The 19863-nt window shown below is 36.2% G+C and overlaps 1 protein-coding gene across 1 annotated transcript in view; it reads right to left on the reverse strand.

The window, feature by feature from the left end:
- LOC132715646 (E3 ubiquitin-protein ligase UBR4-like) overlaps positions 1-19863 on the reverse strand; it is a gene marked incomplete at its 3' end in the record, with an annotated part of 90391 nt that overhangs the window by 65192 nt on the left and 5336 nt on the right. Inside the window, exons 5-12 of the mRNA XM_060698684.1 lie at positions 18754-18965; positions 18393-18574; positions 17553-17799; positions 14601-14660; positions 12890-13077; positions 11713-11851; positions 10638-10769; positions 2872-2998 (exon numbers count right to left, since the gene is read on the reverse strand). Coding sequence (XP_060554667.1) covers positions 2872-2998; positions 10638-10769; positions 11713-11851; positions 12890-13077; positions 14601-14660; positions 17553-17799; positions 18393-18574; positions 18754-18965 — 1287 coding nt within the window. The remainder of the gene's footprint in view (positions 1-2871; positions 2999-10637; positions 10770-11712; positions 11852-12889; positions 13078-14600; positions 14661-17552; positions 17800-18392; positions 18575-18753; positions 18966-19863) is intronic.

The raw sequence follows: 19863 nt of genomic DNA on the forward strand, positions 1-19863 counted from the left end.
AATTAGAGATCTGTGCGATTTCAAGAAAAAACAACCTACAAACATGAATTTTATTTTGTAGCACTTAAATGTCGCATTAAAATAGTGATGATGACAACATCCCCATGTGATATTCGTCACGTATTTATACTTTCATTTCCGTTGACATCATTTTCCCGTAAAAAAACAACAAAGCAAACAAACAGAAAACATGAAGACTGTAAAATATGTAGACGGGAAATTACAGTCAATCCTCCCTGGTCATATAAGTCACGAGTTTTGGGAAAAATTGTAGTTTTTGGGGAACCATGAGACAGTGTTGTATAATGTGGAAGACCGGACGTGGAGTGTTTGCAAAATCAAAATAAAATACTCTGGGGTTGAGCACAAATCTTTTGAGAAAACTGAGACTGAAACTTATAAACTGTCATTTTCACAGTTGTTGACCTAATTGTAGATCACTTGCTACTATTTTTTTCACAAGAAAATCTTTAGTGGTGTATTAAGACTGAAATTGTTAAAATGCCATATTTACAGTAGTGGACTTTAGTGTTAGAATAGCTAGTAGATATCAATTTGCTGTTATGGTTTAATTAAAAATACCTTTAATCCTCAAGTAATCAGAAAAGTAACTTGTTAAAAGATCAAAATCGGAAACCAAGTTATAACAACAAGTTAAAAGAGTTTATTTTTTTGTTATTGTAATAGTTTTATATTATATTCGTAATTATGCTGTAAACAAATGGCCAAATTTTTATATACTAAGTCTAAAAGTCAGTATCGTGATACGTATCGCATCGCAACATAAGAATCGCAATATGCATCGCATTTCTTCAAAGTATGCAATACATATCGTGAATCGCATCGTTTTGAAAAACAAATATCGTGATATGTATCGTGACAGAAAAAAATGGCAATGCACAGCCCTAGTACATAATGAGTATCACTGCCCCCAAACAGTGCCAATTTTTGACATTTGAACAACTTTGGTAGAGGACCTATAGATGATATTATATATCAAATATCAAAGCTCTATGTCTTGAACGTTCTGACAAAAATATATTTTTTTTTCACTATATGTACATAATGAAAATCAATGACCCCCGGGGCGGAACCAATTTTGACCCCAGGGCTATAATTTGAACAATCTTGCTAGAGGTTCACTACACAATGTTTCATGCAAAATATCTTAACTCTATCCTTTGTAAATTTAGAGAAGATGATTTTTTAAGTTTTAACTATATACATATAAGATAAACCTATGGCTCCCAGGGGCGGGGCTAATTTTGACACAAGAGGCAAAATTTGAACAACTTTGGTAGAGTACCTTTAGATGATATTATTTAACAAATATTAAAGCTCTAAGCCTTGTACCTTCAGACAATTAGATTTTTTTATTTTTTACTATATGTACATGTATATATTGAAATCAATGACCCCCAGGGCGGGGGCAATTTTGACCCCAGGGCTATAATTTGAACAATATTGCTAGAGGTTTACAACACAATGTTTCATGCAAGATATCTAACCTCTAGCATTTGTCAATTGCTAGAAGAATTTTTTTAAGTTTTTACTATATACATATCAGGAAAACCAATGACCCCTGGGGCGGGGCCGATTTTCACCCCAGGGCTATAATTTGAACAATCTGGGTAGAGGTCTACCAGACAATGCCTTATGCAAAATATCTAAGCTCTAGACCTTTTGGGTCTTTATGAGAAGGTGTTTTTAAGTTTTTACTATATGTACATATAGCGAAAATCAATGACCCCGGGGCGGGGCCGATTTTGACCCAAGGGCTATAATTTGAACAATCTTGGTAAGGTCTACCAGATGATGCTTATGCAAAATATATCTAAGCTCTAGGCCTTTTGGTTATTACAAGAAGGTATTTAAAGTTTTTTACTATATGTACATAGTGAAAATCAATGACCCCGGGGCGGGCAATTTTGACCCAGGGCTATAATTTTGAACAATCTTGTTAGAGGTCTACCAGACAATGCCTTATGCAAAATATCTAAGCTCTAGGCCTTTTGGGTCTTTACAAGAAGATTTTTTAAATTTATTCTTATAATACCTTTTGGTTGCCATGGCAACCAGATTTCTGCATGGAATGAAATTTTTTGAACAACTTTGGAAGCCCTTCACCCAAGGAACAATCCTGCCAAGTTTGGTTGAAATTGGACTAGTAGTTTTTCACAAGAAGATTTTTTAAGTTCACTATATAATCTATATAACACACACACACACACACACAAACACACAGGTGAATCGCTATATGCCACCGCATCGCAGATTGCGGTGGCATAAAAAAACATGTCTACGTCGTGTATATTTTCCCCAAAATAAGTGTCAACTTAGAAACAGCATTTGCAGACAAATGGAATTACTTTTGAAAACTATTCACTGGAGAAACAATACCCTAAAGTCAAATTAAAGCTCTAAAAACAAGAACCCTCCGAACTGAGCAAATACCATTGGCAAAGACAAAGGGCAAGGCAAATAAACTAGCAATACTGATTAGCCTTTTGTCATGAGTAGAGATATAGTTGCAGTCTGTATAATTTCATCACAAATGAGCATCTGAGTAGAACCACTAACGTTTGGTTCGCGAACTGAAATGCTTCCTCATATGGAAGAATCCAAAGTCACTGGCAGGATTCGAACCAACAGCCGTTTGAAGGGGCAAGTGGTTTAAAGTCAATGACCTTAACCTGCACTCTCCATTCCTAGATTATTTATTATTAGGAAAATTACAGTAATAGCGACCAGTGTACCGCCTGGGCACCTGGCACAGTCATGTAGTCCTATCAGACTGAAAAATAGTTTAAGACCAACAAAAAGATGCACAAAAAGCTCATTTAAGAAAATCATCAGGCTAAATAAACTCACCGTCTTCTTCTGAGCTTTCATCTGAGCTACTAAAATCATCTTCGTAGAATGTGTTGGAGTCGGAAGCACTACTGCTGCTCGTTTCTGATGTCTCTGACCCTTGCTTTAATCTCTTCATTAAACAAGCCTGAAAAAAAAACATGTTATTTTTACCTCAAGTTCATAAATAAGATATGTAATTTTTTACCTTAAGTTAGTAAAAAAATGTAATTTTTACCTTAAGTTCATAAAAAATACGTAATTTTTACCTTAAATTTATTACAAAAATACGTAATTTTTATCTTAAGCTCATAAAAAAAAATGTAATTTTTACCTAAAGTTCATAAATAAATACGTAATTTTTATCTTAAGTCCATAAAAAAAATGTAATTTTTACCTGAAATACGGAATTTTTAAATCACATACATCCTTTATAATACTACGGACACCCTGCTATCACAATCTTTATTTCTCTTCTGAAGAGAACTTGAATATTACTCTCTGTTTACAATAACTGATTTTACACTTGGCATCACATAGTCACTTATGTGTGCGACCAGAACTAATAACAGATAAACAACATGAATAAATTTTGACAATTATACTTTTATTAAAGTACTTCAAAACCTTTGTGGGGCGAAATTTTGGGCCTGCAGGACGGGCAAAACCCCATAAATTTTTTCCAGTCCCGGGGGGAGACTCTAACTGCCTTGTTACACTTGGGCAAGTTCAGTGACCCAGTTACAACCTGGTGGTCAGTCCCAAAAAGTTGAACACGCTTAAGTGGAACAGGTGTTAGCGGCCCTGCCAAAGATTTACTTGACTCCTGAGCAACGAGGGTTTCCCGGGACGTAGCCCTGCCCGGGGGCCCTCCCCCTCCATACGAAAGAGGTGGAGGGGGTGCCCCAACGTAACCCGGAGTGCACCCCACCTAATACATTAAACTAATACATACAATGAACCTGCATGCTTTCAAGCAAGTCAGGGCCAGGAGAAAAAGAGCCAGACAGTACCCGTAACCCCCTTTTTTTTCATGCCGTCTCTCCGGGCCGCTCCCCCAGATCGAAAATTGTACCCTTCTCTGCGCCTGTGGAATTTAAAACTGCAAAACAAACTGCAAGAAATTTAAATTTATAGTAGTCCTATAAATTCCTAATACTGTTTAATAACTTTTGACATATATCGCTGTCTGTTTTTTTTTTTTTTTTTTTGTTTTTTTTTTTTAAAGGTAACTTATGAAACAACGTAGAATGTAGAGGTTTTAATGTAACCACTGTAAAGATGAAGTTCAGGCATTCCTGAGTTTCCAAGGAGTAATCTTGACTTTTACTCCTGAACTTGAATGTTAACTAGCCTTACTTAACTGGAACTTGTATGACTAAATTGAGTTGAAGAATCCTTCCAAATATGTTTTGTAAAAATTACCCCACTATTGTAAAGTTTTTTAATTTAATTAGGATGTATTTTTTCCCATTCGAAACGGGAGCACACAGGTATTTAAAAAAGATCCTTTGTAAAAACAGTTTCAGTGCACACAAAAATCCTAAATTGGCAAAAAAAACTCCAAAACCCAGATTCTAAACCCAATATCCAGAGGGAGGTTGGAGGTTCTCGGGAAGCGGGCCCTGCTGAAAGGGACTTTTCAGAAAAAGAGCCCCTGAAAGAGAAAAAAAAGGGCCCGCAGAAATTGTTCTCAAAAAGGGGAGGGGGGGGGTGCGTTTTTAAAAAGGACATTTCTTTTTTTGGAAAAATTTCCCCGGGGATAATGTTTGCCCCCTTTGAAAAGTATTTTTTAGTATGTCAAAACCGTACTTTATTTTTCCCGGGAAATTAAACTGCACCAACCCACCCGTTGATGATGTGTTTAAGAAGGATTATCGAATACGAGATTCTGGATAATCCCTATTAAATCACATACATCCTTTATAATACTAACGGACAGACCCTGCTATCACAAATCTTTATTTCTCTTCTGAAGAGAAACTTGAATAATTTACTCTCTGTTTACAATAATGATTTTACACTTGGCATCAATAGTACTTATGTGTGGGGCGTACCCCAAGAACTAATAACAGATAAACAACATGATAATTTGACAATTATACTTTTATTAAGGTACTTCATTAACCTTGTGGCGGAAAAATTTTGGCTGCAGAACGGGCAAAAAACCCATAAATTTTATCCAGTCCCGGGGGAGAACACTAACTGCCTTTTTGTTACACTGGCAAGTAAAGTGACCCCAGGTTTACAACCTGGTGTCAGTCCCAAAAATTTACCACACGCTTAAGTGGACAGGTGTTTTAGCGGGCTGCCAAAGGCTTTTGGATTACATCTCACCCCCTGAGAAAACGAGGGCCCCGGGACGACCCTGCCCGGGGCCTCCCCTCCAACGTAGAGGTGGGGGGTGCCAACGTAACCCTGGAGTGCACCCCACCTTAATAATTAAACTAAACATACAATGAACCTGAAATTCCTTTAAAAGCAACAGGCCAGGAGAAAGACCCAGACATCCCCGAACCCCCCTTTTTCGTCCCCCCGGGCCCCGCCACGGGAAAAAAACCCATTTTTTTTTCCATTAAAAAAATTTTTCAAAAACAAAAATTGTAAAACTTTTTTTGGAAAGGTTTAAACTTATATCATTTTAAGAAAAAAAAACAGTATAATTTTAAGATAAATAAAATGTAACATTTTTAAAATTCTTTTCATCATAACATGTAATAAACATTCACAGTTTTTTATGATGTCTTTGGGGTTGGCTTTTGGTAATGTTAGTAAAGAATTTTTCCGGGGTGTACTGTTAATCAGAAAACGGGAAAAAAGCTTTTTCCAGTTTTTGATAAGAATGGAATTACCCAAGCTTGACAAGTGTGTTCCTTTCAGTATGGAATAATTTTTCCTCCTTAGCAAAAATATTTTTTATTGTCAATGATTGCCCTCCATTTTTAAGAAAAAAAGGATTTGTTTTCCCAATATTCATTTCTTGTTCGTTTTTTTTTCTATTTTTTTTTCCAGCCCCCAAGAGGTCCCATATCCAAAGTACCCCCTTTTGAAGGTTTTGATGCCCCAATTTTTAATTTTTTAGTTTTACAGAAAAGTGCTTGATATCTCGGGTTTTGAACACTGAATTTTTTTCTATAAAACTTTTTACCTGTGACTCCCTCTGATGTCAGATCATTGGACCCGGGCCCAATAAATTTAAATAAAAAATTGGGGTTTTTTGGCTTTTCCCAAAATTAACACGATCCAGATTTTTACCCAAAAACCTCAAAAAGGGAAAACCTTTCTGCATCCCTTCCACTTAACTGACATGTTATGTTTTTGGAAAAACCCAAAGTTGGGGTTTCACCCCAGCCTTCCAGTTTTTTAAAGCCCAGTAAACCCAAGGGAGGACCCCAAAAATCCAGAGACTTTTAAATGCCCTGAAAAAAAAATTTGGGGGACAGTTATTTTTTTTGGGTTGATGTTTGTAAAGAAGGAAAAAAAGGGAAAAATTATTGGGGGTTTAAACCCCTGATATAACGATAAAAACCTAAAGGATTTTCCAGCGCCCCCATCCCTTAATTCTGTGGGTGGGGCACCCAATACTGGGGAGGTATGTTGCTCCACCAATGCGAAAGCTATGTGATCTGACATGACGGGAGCACCCATAAAAATTGTAAAGCTTTTTTGTAAAAAAAAACCCAAAATTGGGATATTTTGTCAGGGGCTTGGTTTTAAGGGGAAAAACAGATTACCCCCTGTCGGCTGAAAGGGGACGGTTTTTAAGGTATTTTGATAGACTGTTAACGGGACAAGGGATCCCACCATTAGTTTTAAAATTTTGAAAATGTGACCGATAAAACCCAAGCTGATCTTTTTTTTGACCATCAAATTTTTTCAAAAAAGACTGTGTTTAGATAGTTTAAACCCACCCCACTAACTAACAACTTTTTTGGGGTTAGACGAAAAATAGGCCTGGTACTGGTAACTCACTGACTCTTAGCAAACCAAAGAATTTCCAAGGGGAAAAACCCGCAGTGAACATGACCTTTTTCATATTTGTTTTCACATAATATTTTTGAAAGTTTAAATTTATTTTATCAAGTAAGGTTTTTGGGGAAAAGGAGGGCCCCAAAAACATTAACAAATGCCTCCCTTTTAAGGGGGCGTAGGCCTCAATTTTCCCCTTAAAACACTAAAAAAGGATTTTGTGGGGGTCTGTTTGAGTACCCACTTTTATGGGCATAACCGATTTTCCCCCATATAAGTGAAATTGAAAAAGGCGGGCAGACCTTGCTGGGCGAAAAAGCCCAAAAAAAAGAAGTAAATCTTTAAAAAGGGGCTGGCCCCAAATGGGCTGGGAAATTGATAGTTAATTTTTTTGTTGTAAATTTTTGGGGAAAGCTTGTTGCAAAAAGGTTTTAAAAAAGGTAAAAAAATGCAAAACCATTGAAAAAAAAAAATTAATAAACTGGCAAGAATATCTAAAAAGTTCCACATGGGAGGAAAACTGTTTGGGGGTTGGGCCAAAAAAATGCCTCTGGGGCCCTTTTCCCGAATCTGGGCCCCCTTGAAAGAAAATCATCTGCTATACGTTTTTTCTAGAAGGGGTATAAGTGGGGTTTTAAAAGAGATATTTTGAGTGCATAACCAAAAATAATGTCTAACTAGATTTATAAATTTTCTCAGATTTACAGTTTTAGATGAAAATATTTTATACAGTTTTATTAATCTAAAGGGAATAAATTTTCTTTTTACGAAAAAATTTGACCAAGAAAAAATGGCCCGACAACTGGAAAAAAACCCCTAAAAAAGTATGTCTCTAAATGGGGGTCCTCCTATAACCCAATGTGAAGGGCCCTGAGCCCGTTTACCCAAAGGGGCCTTTCAAAAAGAAAACCAAAAACCCTCCTGTAAACACCCCTGAACTTCGGGAAAATATTTCAAGGTGTTGTCTGAAAAAACCAAATAGGGTCAGATATCAAAAGGTTTTTTTCCATTGTAAAGACGGAGGAAATGTAACAAAGACCAGGTCCCTTTTCGCAAAAATTGGGGAGAAACCCTTATCTTTTGAGAGGGTTTTTTTTACCCCCTATGGTTTCATCAATTTTGCCCCTTTTGCAGAAAAGCTCGCCCTGGGGCAATAACTCTGCAAGCAAAATTCAAGATTTCCTAGTAGGGACTGCATGTCCCTTTAGGGAAATTTTTTTTTGCAAATTTTTTGCTAAGATAATTTTTTTTCTAAGATCTCAGCTTTTCATTAGGGTAACCCGCATTTACATCGTACAATTCAAATTTTCCCCCCCCAGGTAAACCAAACATGTAGATGGAGCACAGTTTTTGTCAAGCGAAAATTTTTTTAAACCCAAATTTTTTTCAAGTAAATTTTCAAAAGATTGCAATGTATTCCAGGTTTAATATGATTTTGATGACTCCCAAATAGGAATCAAACTAAAAATAATGCAAGATGTTTTAGTTATGGGCTAAATTTGGGAACTAAACCCCCCAATTAAAAAAAAGCAAATTTTTTTCCCAAAAAGGGCCCCAGCTAAAATTTAAAAACCCAAAAGGGGAAACTTTTTCATAAAAATAGTAAGTAACTGGTTTTTCCTTTTTTTTCTGACCATTACTTTAAAAACCCAAGGGAGATCAAAGGGCTGCCTTTGGGGAAAAAGGGGAGAAGGGGAAATGCTGAAATTTACATCAGATTTTTCTAAGTAGGGCACCCTGACCTAATCTTTGGGAACCCAATTTTCTGCCGCTTGATCAATTTTTGAGTACGACAAGAGCAAAAGATCTTTAAACAATATAGTCATTAATAGATCTATTTCTGGGAAAAAGACAGGTGGGAATTTGACGGTAGTCACCGCCTTTTTTTGGGGAAATAAACAATGGGGGAAATTTGGGAATGTTGGGAAAAGGGATTTTTGAAAAAAGGGCCTGCTAACCCCCACCGAAATTGTATTTCTTTTTTAATTTTTTTTGTATGCAGGACCCCTGGGGGTTTTCCCCGGGAAATCCGTTAAATTTGGAGAGTCCCCTTTTGTACCCGGGGGGCCCCCGTATTGTAAAAGGGGAAAAAAATTTTTAAAATGGGCCCGTATAAGGCTTTTGCTCCCCAAAAAGGGTAAAGTTTCAAAGCTTTTTTGTAATTCAGGGGATATTTAATGGTGTAGCCATCTGAAAAAAAGGGGGTGAAGGGACTATTTAAACCCTGTGGGATACTGTCTGGCCCTGTTTTTCCCCCCGCAAAAGCCTGCAGAAAATGACTTACCTACAAGGGAGTAAAAAGGGCAATGACTACCAAAAATTGAAGTAATTAAAAAGAAAATGACTTTGGGGCTGGGGGGTACGTTTTTATTTAAAATTTAAATTTCAGGGGTCCGTAAATTTTAGATGTTTTTTTACCCATTATAGGGAGTACTCCCCGGTTTTACGCCCAAAAACAGGTACCTAGGTGAAATTTACCATTTTCATAGAGCAAACCCAAAATTCTAAATCAATGGTGCCCCCAAAACCTAAAAGGGTTGTTTTATTTGGGCCTGGCGGAAATTTTTCTCATATTTCCAAACCCGGAGGGCTGTCTTGTTGCTTTCTAAGCGTACATCCCCGGGGGTTTTTAACAGCTCCTGGGGTCTGTTTGGAAACCCTTTTCCCGGTAAAAAGCTAATAAAAAAGATGAATGCCGATGTCCCCTTGGGTTTAATAAAACATTTTTAAATTTTTACCCCCCTTTGGGTTTGTGACGCATTTTAAACCCCCTTCCCCCTTTTTTAAACTGGGAGTTCCCCCCAATTTTACCCTCTTCAGAAAAACTCCCTTTAAAACTGGCGGGAAAGACTTTTGAAGAAGTGCCCAAAGGGCGGTAAATTCTCCAGCCCAAAAATTTTTTTTTTTACTTTTAAAAGGAATATACTTCCTAAAAATATGAAAATTTTTATCAAAAGTTTTTCAGGATTTGAAAAGGGTTTTGGTTTGGGGAAATTTTTGAACCATTTCTGGGAAACAAAGGGTTGATAATCTAATGAGGGTGGCGAAAGGAAATGAAACATAACGGGCCCGGGGGACCCTTTTAATGGGATTCCCGCGCTTCTACAAACGCCGCCCCCTGACTGGCCCCTGTTAACCGGTGGGTTTTCCCCCAAACCCCCTTGGGGTTGGGCTGCTGCGTTTAGGCCTATTCTCCATTCGCATCTGTCGCCGCTCCTTTTCTTGGTTTTACTTTTTTGGCATTATTTTAAAAATTTTTTTTAAATTTTAAACTTTTTCGGTGGGTTTTTGAAGGACACTCTGTTTCGGAAAGTTCCCCGGATAACTGATTGCCTCCCTTTGGGAAGAGTATCTTAAAGTATGTCCCAAAATTTCCGTACTTTACTTTACGCGGGATTAAACTGGGCAACCCTAACCCAAACCGTTAGATGTGGTGTTTAAGAAGGATTATAGAATACGAGATTCTGGATAATCCCTATTATCTTAAGTTCATAAAAAATGTAATTTTTACCTAAAGTTCATAAATAAATACGTAATTTTTACCTTAAGTTCATTGAAAAAAAAAATGTAATTTTTACCTTAAGTTCACTGAAATCACCAAGATTTAAGATTTTAACGACAGCACTTTGGAAGAAAAACTAATCTGATGTAAGGTTTATTGAACATTCTGCCTAGTCAATATTATTTCAAGACAAGAGACAAAATTATAAGGACTTTATAGATTTTTTGACATGATTGGACTGGAAACATTTTTGTTGAGAGTTGATTACCATTTGATACAAGTCTTGACATATATTCTACTGTATTAATATTGTTACCTTCTTCAGGGCTGTGGGTACGAGAGTGAACATCAAGTCTGGTATATTGATGGCTGACATAAGCTTCTGTACACGTTTCCAGGCAGGCAGCGGTGCCAGTAGTGTCAAGTCTAAGCTCTTTCCAGTGGTTGTCTGTAAAAAAAAACGTTAACAAAAAATATTGTACATGTATTTAAACTCCAGATCTAGCAGGACAAAGTTGGCATAGATAATTAGAATTGGCTCAAGATATATAAAATTGGCTACAAATTTCATTGCTCCAAATACAGAAAAGTAGTCATCCATTTAGTGAATATATAAGACTTGTTCTAAAACAATAAATAAACAATGATATCCCAGGATGGGTAAATTTCTTAGGCATTCAGTCCTACAAAGAGAAAAAGTATGCACATTTATCTCCAACCAAAACATGATCAAAAAGCCTAAGAATTGGTATGTACTGTATAAGTGGATACTTCTCATGCCAAACAGTAAGCGAATTTAAAATTCCAGACAATGAGTGAGGAAATATTACATTGAGCTCAAAACGTACAACTCTCTGACAGAGGGGTAGCCAACTTTAAACTCTATCAGCATCTCCCCTATTAAAAGGATACCACTAAGGTTTTTTTGGCATCACCACACTGGAAATATTTTTCTGGGATTTGTAAATCATTTGATGTAGGTATGAACCAATAGCTTACTTATGTGCAAATTATCATATCATTCCTTTACCCTCTTTTTCTTGAATATTCATATTTATTGTGTAAATTGATCATAAAGTGAAGAGCATCACTATGCTTTTCACTCAAATCGGGCTAAAAATGTCACGAGATATCGATTTTCAATCAAATAATTAAATTCCATTTAATTTCGTATATTTCCTTATTATCCTTTTTTCAGATTCTCTCATTTTAAGTCCTTTATTTGATCTATGTAACTATTTCAATTTTAAGATTTTTTAGGCTTTTTTTGACCTCATTTGAGTTCCCTTAATTGCCTACATTTTTATGAATTTATCTTAAAATTGACTATGAAATTTAATAGACTATTGATATAAAGGCAAAGTTAAAAGATGATGAAGAATACCACTTACCTGCATACTGGTGGACTGAGAGGTACCGCTAAGACTGGGCATCACGCCCTCAGTTTGTAGATCGTCAAACAATCTGTGTAACAGCTGCACAGCCTGTAGTCCCAGTGCTACTGACAGCACACCTAACCCTTGACAAGAGCTGCAAGTAAAATGTATTATAAAATTTATAATTATATAAGATTAGTTTTAACTTTAAATATAATGTTTTTAAGGCTTTTTGAACTTAATGAAGTTCCTTTAATCTATTCCCTCTATTAATACCAACAATTTGTGTTAAAAAATATTTGATAAAACAATAAAACAAAATGAGCCGCGTCACGACAAAACCAACATAATGCGTTTGCGACCAGCATGAATCCAGACCAGCCTGCGCTTCCGCGCAGTCTGATCAGGATCCATGCTGTTTGTTATCAGTTTCTCCACTTGTTATAGGGTTTGTAAGCGAACAGCATGGATCCTGATCAGACTGCGCGGCTGCGCAGGCTGGTCTGGATCCATGCTGGTCGCAAACCCATTTTGTTGGTTTTGTCATGACACGACTCAAATGCACATACAGACATGTATCTGTCTATGATGGGAACGTTGTACCAAGCTGCATACCTCCAGATGAGCCAAAATATTTCAGGAAAATTAAACTTGAGAAAAATTAAAACAATTCAAGATGCAACTAATGCTTCACATGTGATGTGCAATCAATGACTGATTTTGCAGTATCTAACACCATATTTCTACTGCATGACTAATACTTTTGTATATTTTGACCTTTTTAGACATTTACTTGGATTGAATGTGCTGTTTGCAATGTGTGAAATTCATTTACAATATTTTCATTCTAAATACATTTTTAAATTTTCAAGAAAATTAGCATGAATCTGGAGGCATGCTGGTTTAATATAAACTTAAACAAAAAGAACTTGCACTTGCAAAAAACTTAACAATTTAGCAATCTAATCATGTAAGATAAGATGCCCCTAAAAAGATTCTTTATTTACCTACTCTAAGCAAATCTAAACCGACCAAATTCAGATAAAACATATTTCACAAGTTGATATGTTAAAACAAGTTATTCAAACAAATTTCATATTCCATTCATATTTACAGCAAAAACTATTTATCATTCTTCAAATCTATTGTTAAACATGGAAAATCTAGGTTGGCAGAGAGGAAAAACTCAAACCTTTTAGCTGAGCTTGGCCGCCCACCACTCTGTGACGACCTGGGCGACTGGGCTTCTGTGCCACTAGCACTGGATGGGCGGGACTTACTGTCCTTTCTTTCAAGGATCATTCCAGGGGTCAAGGTCAAAATACCCTGTAACCCTTGCAGTAATAGCCAGGATGCCAGTAGGCTCAAGTTCTGAGCAATCTAGTGAAAATGAACATTATCATCAGTTTTAAGCTAAGATAAACATGTGATAGATATATTAGATGCAAAAATAAAAAAAAAGAATAAAACAAAATTGATGCTATAAATGTATAAAAAAAACTTCATTCTACATGTTCTAAGATGTTTCATTTTTATTCAAATTTGCTCCACACCATTTCATTACTAAAGTTAGGGAGAAATCTTATATGTATTATTGCATGTTTATGCAAACACTATTTATATGATAATCAGGGCTTCCATTTTGAAGTCACATTATATAACAGGTAAAAAGGAAAAAGCATTATAATTTGGAAGTCACGAGTAAATGACACCTAAACTTCCAATAACGGAAGTCCTGAAAATGTCCAATATAAGGGAAAGACTGTTTACTCAGATGCAACATTTATTCAATAAACTGAATGCTGCCATACCAATAACTTTTCCACTGAATAAAGTACAACTGTACCTACTTTTTTATTTGTTTAAACAGAAATATATACAAATAAAAACATGTATCTATTTTTCTTGTTTTGAATGACAAAAATGCAACATTCATAATTCATTTGCTTTGTAAAGGGTGTTTTTTTTTCAAAATGTATGCAAGTTTAACGCTCAAAGTGCTAGAACCGAAAGCGTTAAGCCTTTGCCACCAGTGTAGTGCCAGGTCAGCCTGCCCAGGCTCTATACTGTTGGCAGCTCAATTTATGTATATTGATATTGAAATCCCTTTGAACTTTGAATGGACTGTTCCAAGTTCAAAGCTGCACAGATCCATTATAGAAATACAGCAGGTTATGGATTAACATATAAATGTGAAGTACAAAAGAAATCACTAATTTCTAAATATGTTTTTACTACAGAATAACCTCTTCAAAGCAACATCTTTTTAGGAGACAAAAATCTTTGATGTTCTTCAAAAGAAGACTTTATAATAGAGCTGTCATCAATAGAAACAATATCGATGTATCGTTGATATTTTTCTGTTGATCAATAATCTATACACATTTCAAAAAATTGATAATTTTGACTTATTAATTAAATGTCTAGAAATTATGAAAAATTTTACGCAAAACATAATTATACAGAAGCAGGTGCCCATGTCTAACATTTATGCTGTTGTTATATAGTGGAAATATTTCACAGCAATGATGACAAAAAAATATGGTCTGGAAAAAAATTCATGCAACTAAAGGGCTTTTCTAAACAAGACACTGAACAGAACATGTTTTTAAATCAGAAATCAATCAAACAGGCATGAAAGTAAATGACAAACAAGTAATTATGGGAATTATCGATATATTGGTGAATTGTTGATTTTTGTAATTCAATATGGATATATAGTTGATATGTTTTACACTGAATCAATGACAACACTACTTTATACGTCTTATTTGGAAATATTTGATAATGTTGTTTTTTGTTTAAGAGATTATTGCTCTGCAGCCATTGCTCTGTATAATTACAGCTTTTACATTACAATTGATTGTAAACTTTATAAATACATGTATAAGTCAAATACATACATTTCCACCTGCTCTTGTTGAGTTATGAATGGCTTGTGACACATTGTGGTAAATCTCCAGCTGTAAATATTCAAATATAACATTCAAATAAACAATTTTCTTTTCTTTCTACACATTGGCAGGTAAAGGTCATAAGGTGAGTTTCCAGCTTTACTAGTGGAGGAAGACCTCAGGTTTGTGTCCCTCCACATATTATTTCAGGCAAAAGCAGGCACCTGAGTAGAACCACAGAAATTCTGTAAGCTAGCTGGACAGCCTCCTGAGAAAAGTTCAGTTAAAGAACAAGAGGGCCATGATGGCCCTGAGGTCGCTCACCTGTATAAAGGCCCCCCCACCCCCGGGCCAATTTTTACCCAAGGGCTTTTATTTGTTTATTTGAACAGACTTGGTAGACACCCATAAGAAGATGTTTCATGCTAAACATCTAAGTTCTAGCTCATTGGCTTTTTTAAAAGAAGATTTTTAAAGTTTTTACTATACACATATAGTTAAAAACAATGACACCCCTGGGGCGGGGCCAGTTTTGACCCCCGGGCTTTTATTTGAACAAACTTTGTAGATATTTACTTAAAGATGTTTCATGCTTAATATCTAAACTCTAGCTATTTGGGTTTTTTCAAAGAAGATTTTTATGTTTTTGCTATACACATATAAGGAAAATCAATGACCCCCCCCGGGCGGGGCCAGTTTTGACCCCCAGGGCTTTTATCTGAACATACTTGGTAGACACCCATTAGAACATGTTTCATGCTAAATATCTTAGCCCTAGCTCTTTGGGTTCTTTAAAAGAAGTTTTTTTAAGTTTTTACTATATGCATAAAGGGAAAATCAATGACCCCCTGGGGCGGGGCCAATTTTGACCCCAGGGCTTTTATTTGAACAAACTTGGTAGACACTCATTAGAAGATGTTTCATGCTAAATATCTTAGCTCTAGCTCTTTGGGTTCTTTAAAAGAAGATTTTTTAAGTTTTTACTATATGCATATAGGGAAAATCAATGACCCCCCGGGGTGGGGCCAATTTTGACCCCAGGGCTTTAATTTGAACAAACTTGGTAGACACTCACTAGAAGATGTTTCATGCTTAATATCTTAGCTCTAGCTCTTTGGGTTCTTTAAAAGAAGATTTTTTAAGTTTTTACTATATGCATACAGGGAAAATCAATGACCCCCTTGGGTGGGGCCAATTTTGACCCCAGGGCTTTTATTTGAACAAACTTGGTAGACATTCACTAGAAGATGTTTCATGCTTAATATCTAAGCTCTAGCTCTTACGGTTCTTTAAAAGAAGATTTTTTAAGTTTTTACTATATGCATATAGGGAAAATCAATGACCCCACAGGGCGGGGCCAATTTTGACCCCAGGGCTTTTATTTGAACACACTTGGTAGACACTCACTAGAAGATGTTTCATGCCAAATATCTTAGCTCTAGCTCTTTGGGTTCTTTAAAAGAAGATTTTTTAAGTTTTTACTATATGCATATAGGGAAAATCAATGACCCCCTGGGGCGGGGCCAATTTTGACCCCAGGGCTTTTATTTGAACAACTTGGTAGACACTCACTAGAAGATGTTTCATGCCAAATATCTAAGCTCTAGCTCTTAGGGTTGTTTAAAAGAAGATATTTAAAGATTTTTCTTTCGGTTGCCATGGCAACCAGAGTTCTGCATGGAATTAAATTCTTTGAACAATTTTTAAAGGTGACCACCAAAGGAACATTCCTGTGAAGTTTGGATGAAATTGGCTCTGTGGTTTATGAGGAGATGTCATTTAAAGCAAAAGTTTACGGACGGACGCCGGACGGACGCCGGATGAAAAGCGATCACAAAAGCTCACCCTGTCACTTTGTGACAGGTGAGCTAACTTTAAAAGAAGATTTTTTAAGTTTTTACTATATGCATATAGGGAAAATCAATGACCCCCTGGGGCGAGGCCAATTTTGACCCCAAGGCTTTTATTTGAACAAACTTGGTAGACACTCACTAGAAGATGTTTCATGCCAAATATCTAAGCTCTAGCTCTTAGGGTTGTTTAAAAGAAGATATTTAAAGATTTTTCTTTCGGTTGCCATGGCAACCAGAGTTCTGCATGGAATTAAATTCCTTGAACAATTTTTTAAGGTGACCACCAATGGAACATTCCTGTGAAGTTTGGATGAAATTGGCTCAGTGGTTTATGAGGAGGTGTCATTTAAAGCAAAAGTTTACGGACGGACGACGGACGGACGCTGGACGAAAAGCGATCACAAAAGCTCACCCTGTCACTTTGTGACAGGTGAGCTAATAAAAAAGCTGTATTAGGACTCATATGCCTACAGCCAACATGGGCATGTGGTTTTGAAATCAACAACCGTAACCACCTGGTCAAGGACACCTAATGACATTTTTCAGGTGCTCAGCTGAACATATTTGAAAGCATAGCTTCTTCAGTTTGCACATGCTTCCTCAACAATATTCATTAATTTCTTAAGTTGCAAAACTGGCCCTTGTGGCATGTATTTCGAAACATTTTAATCATTTTCCTACTTCTGAAATAAAGGAAGGAGCTAGGCCTATTATGCTATTATCAGTAACAAAAATGTTAAATACTTTTCTAAAAATATTTTAGACAACACCAAAACTGAGATACAGTCAAATTTGTATTAAGCGACTATTTAAGGAAAATACCCAAAATTGGTCGCTTCGCTTAATACAATGGTCTCTTACGACAAAGCATGAGAAAAAGGAAAAAATTTAATCATGTCGATATCTTTCCTTAGCCGTGTGGGAGTTTTTCTACTTCATTTATATACATTTATAATATATAATAATTGTAAATTAAAGTGGTCGCTGCAGACAAAAGTCACTGAATGCACATAGTAAGACCGTACTTCAATAATTTGTAACCTACCTATGTGTCTAATGTAACGATAAACTGTTTCAATTAATTAAAGATCTGAGGAGATACACTTACTGTTTTATGTACAATATTTATTCCATAATTGTCTATATCTTCTTCTTTTGAGGCTGGCGTTGTTTTCGTAGGTGTACCACTTGCCAGACTCATGATCGTATTTGTCGTTGCCACGGTAACAGCCGCATACAGACATCCCATTGTGACAGTAATGATCTTTTCCAGTCTCTTCACGGTCAAGGGCTCGAGTATCGGCAGTGAAAACACTCGCCATACTATTGATATATCATTCAACAACAACTGAAAACTAAACAATCACAAATATTTAACAAACAAAAGTTAAATACATTTGTAGTCATCATTGAAATGAAATTAAATGGTATATTCTGTAAGAGTTGTTTTGGTCTTTTTTTAATGTTTTTTTTTTTAATTTTTGGCTTGCAAGAAAGTGCCTGCTGATCTTGGCTAGTACTTAGTATTTTGGTGAGTTTTTCATGGATTTTACATTGTACCAACACAGCATAGGTCATATGGCGACTTGCCAGTTTTACTGGTGAAGGAAAACCTCAGGTGTCTTTCTGTCCTTTTCACGCACAAATGGGCAACTGAGTAGAACCACTGATATTCCGAAAGCTATCTGGATAACTTCCCACATGAAAGAATCCGAAGATGCGCGGCTAAAACCTACAGCGTTGAAAGGCATATGGTTTGAACTCAACGACCCTAACCACTTGGCGACAGACGTTCCCTGTAATTACGTACAAACTGGTTAAAAAAGGCTAAAATCTGCATCAGCTGCCATAGGCTTAAACCTGATAAAGAGAATTTCAGCAGTCACTTGAAACAATACGTGATTCTGACTTGCCGCACAAAAAAATGTTACTTAGAAAACAATCTTACCAGTTCCTGGTTGTCAAGGCATCAGACAAGGTAGCTGGCATCACGAAAGCCGAACCGGAAATGGCGTCCTTGTATCTTTGTATGTATCGGTTCAAGAACGTCAATTCAAAACAAACATCCAGCAAAATATTGCCTCCATTAAGCTGTGCCAGGCATGCAAGGTTTCTTATGGCAAATAAATTCTGAAATTTTTCATATATATTTTTTGTGAATTTTAAACGCCTAAGGTAGTTTAAACCAGTTTTTCTTTTCACTTTAGTACACTTGACAATGTTTTTTGTTTGGTATTCAGAACATTTTCTAAATTGTCATAATTTTTTGTAACATAAATCTGGAGGCACGACCTTTAACACCTCATTACCTTCATTTCTTCGGAATTGTCTGTAATATGTACAATGGTTACATCACCGTCCACTGTAATAGTCTCGGCCGGGGCCGTTTCAGTTTTTGTTGATATAGGTGGCGCTGGTGACACTATCTCGTCAAATACTGACGTCATCTGATCAAATAAGTTCACTTCAGATTCTAATCTGGCTCTCTTTACTTCTTTAGGAGTCTCTTCACTTGCCTCAGCTATGAAATGATTTTTTTATTATTTAACATCGTCTAACATCACGAACAATTAAACATATCAAAGACATAACACAAAGGATTTTAATGTAGCTTAAAACATCTCACTCTGTATAGGATTCAATCTGACCTTGATCGCCCCTGACATATTTCCGATAGAGTGCCAAAATACACATGCTCTGCTGCATTAGGTAGCCTGTGCAAACAGTATCAAACCATTGAAACCTGTCTAACCCAACATAAAAGTATGGACAGTTAAAGTTTAGGTACATGTATCTTGATACTTTAACTTAAATCGGATTATCCTTAAAACTAAGTTTGACAAAACAAGACAAAACAATAAAAAAAAACATTTAACCATAGATATAATAATTCTTTATTTCGCTTATGAAACTGTAAGTTGTAATCAAAGAACCCCCAACATTCGCTGAAGTACAAGTGATGATTGATAATCCAACAAGAGCGATCAGTGATCACATGTGTCGCCTCATGATGGCCAATTTCATGTTGGGACAAGTTTTGTGACAGACGGACAGTGCACAACTAGACTATACTAATCATTCCTGTAAAGTTTGGATGAAATTGCATTAGTAGTTTATGAGGAGTAGTCTGGACAAGCTTTTGTGTATCTGGCAACACACAGAAAAAAACACCTTTTTATCAAAGGGCCATAACTCGGCCAAAAATCATTCAACCGGAAAACCTGTGCAATATGCGCAAGGACATGAGCTACAGATCAATCCTGTAAAGTTTCATTGAAATTGCATTAGTGGTATAAGAGAAGTAGTCAGGACAAACTTTAAAAATAAAAATATTTAAAGGGCCATAACTCTGACAAAAATCATTGAACCGGAAAATGCTGACAATATGCACAACTAGACTTGGTACTGATCATTCCTGC

Source organism: Ruditapes philippinarum, unplaced genomic scaffold (genome assembly GCF_026571515.1).
Source record: "Ruditapes philippinarum isolate M1 unplaced genomic scaffold, ASM2657151v2 ctg3479_1_1_1_1, whole genome shotgun sequence".
NCBI lineage: Eukaryota > Metazoa > Mollusca > Bivalvia > Venerida > Veneridae > Ruditapes > Ruditapes philippinarum.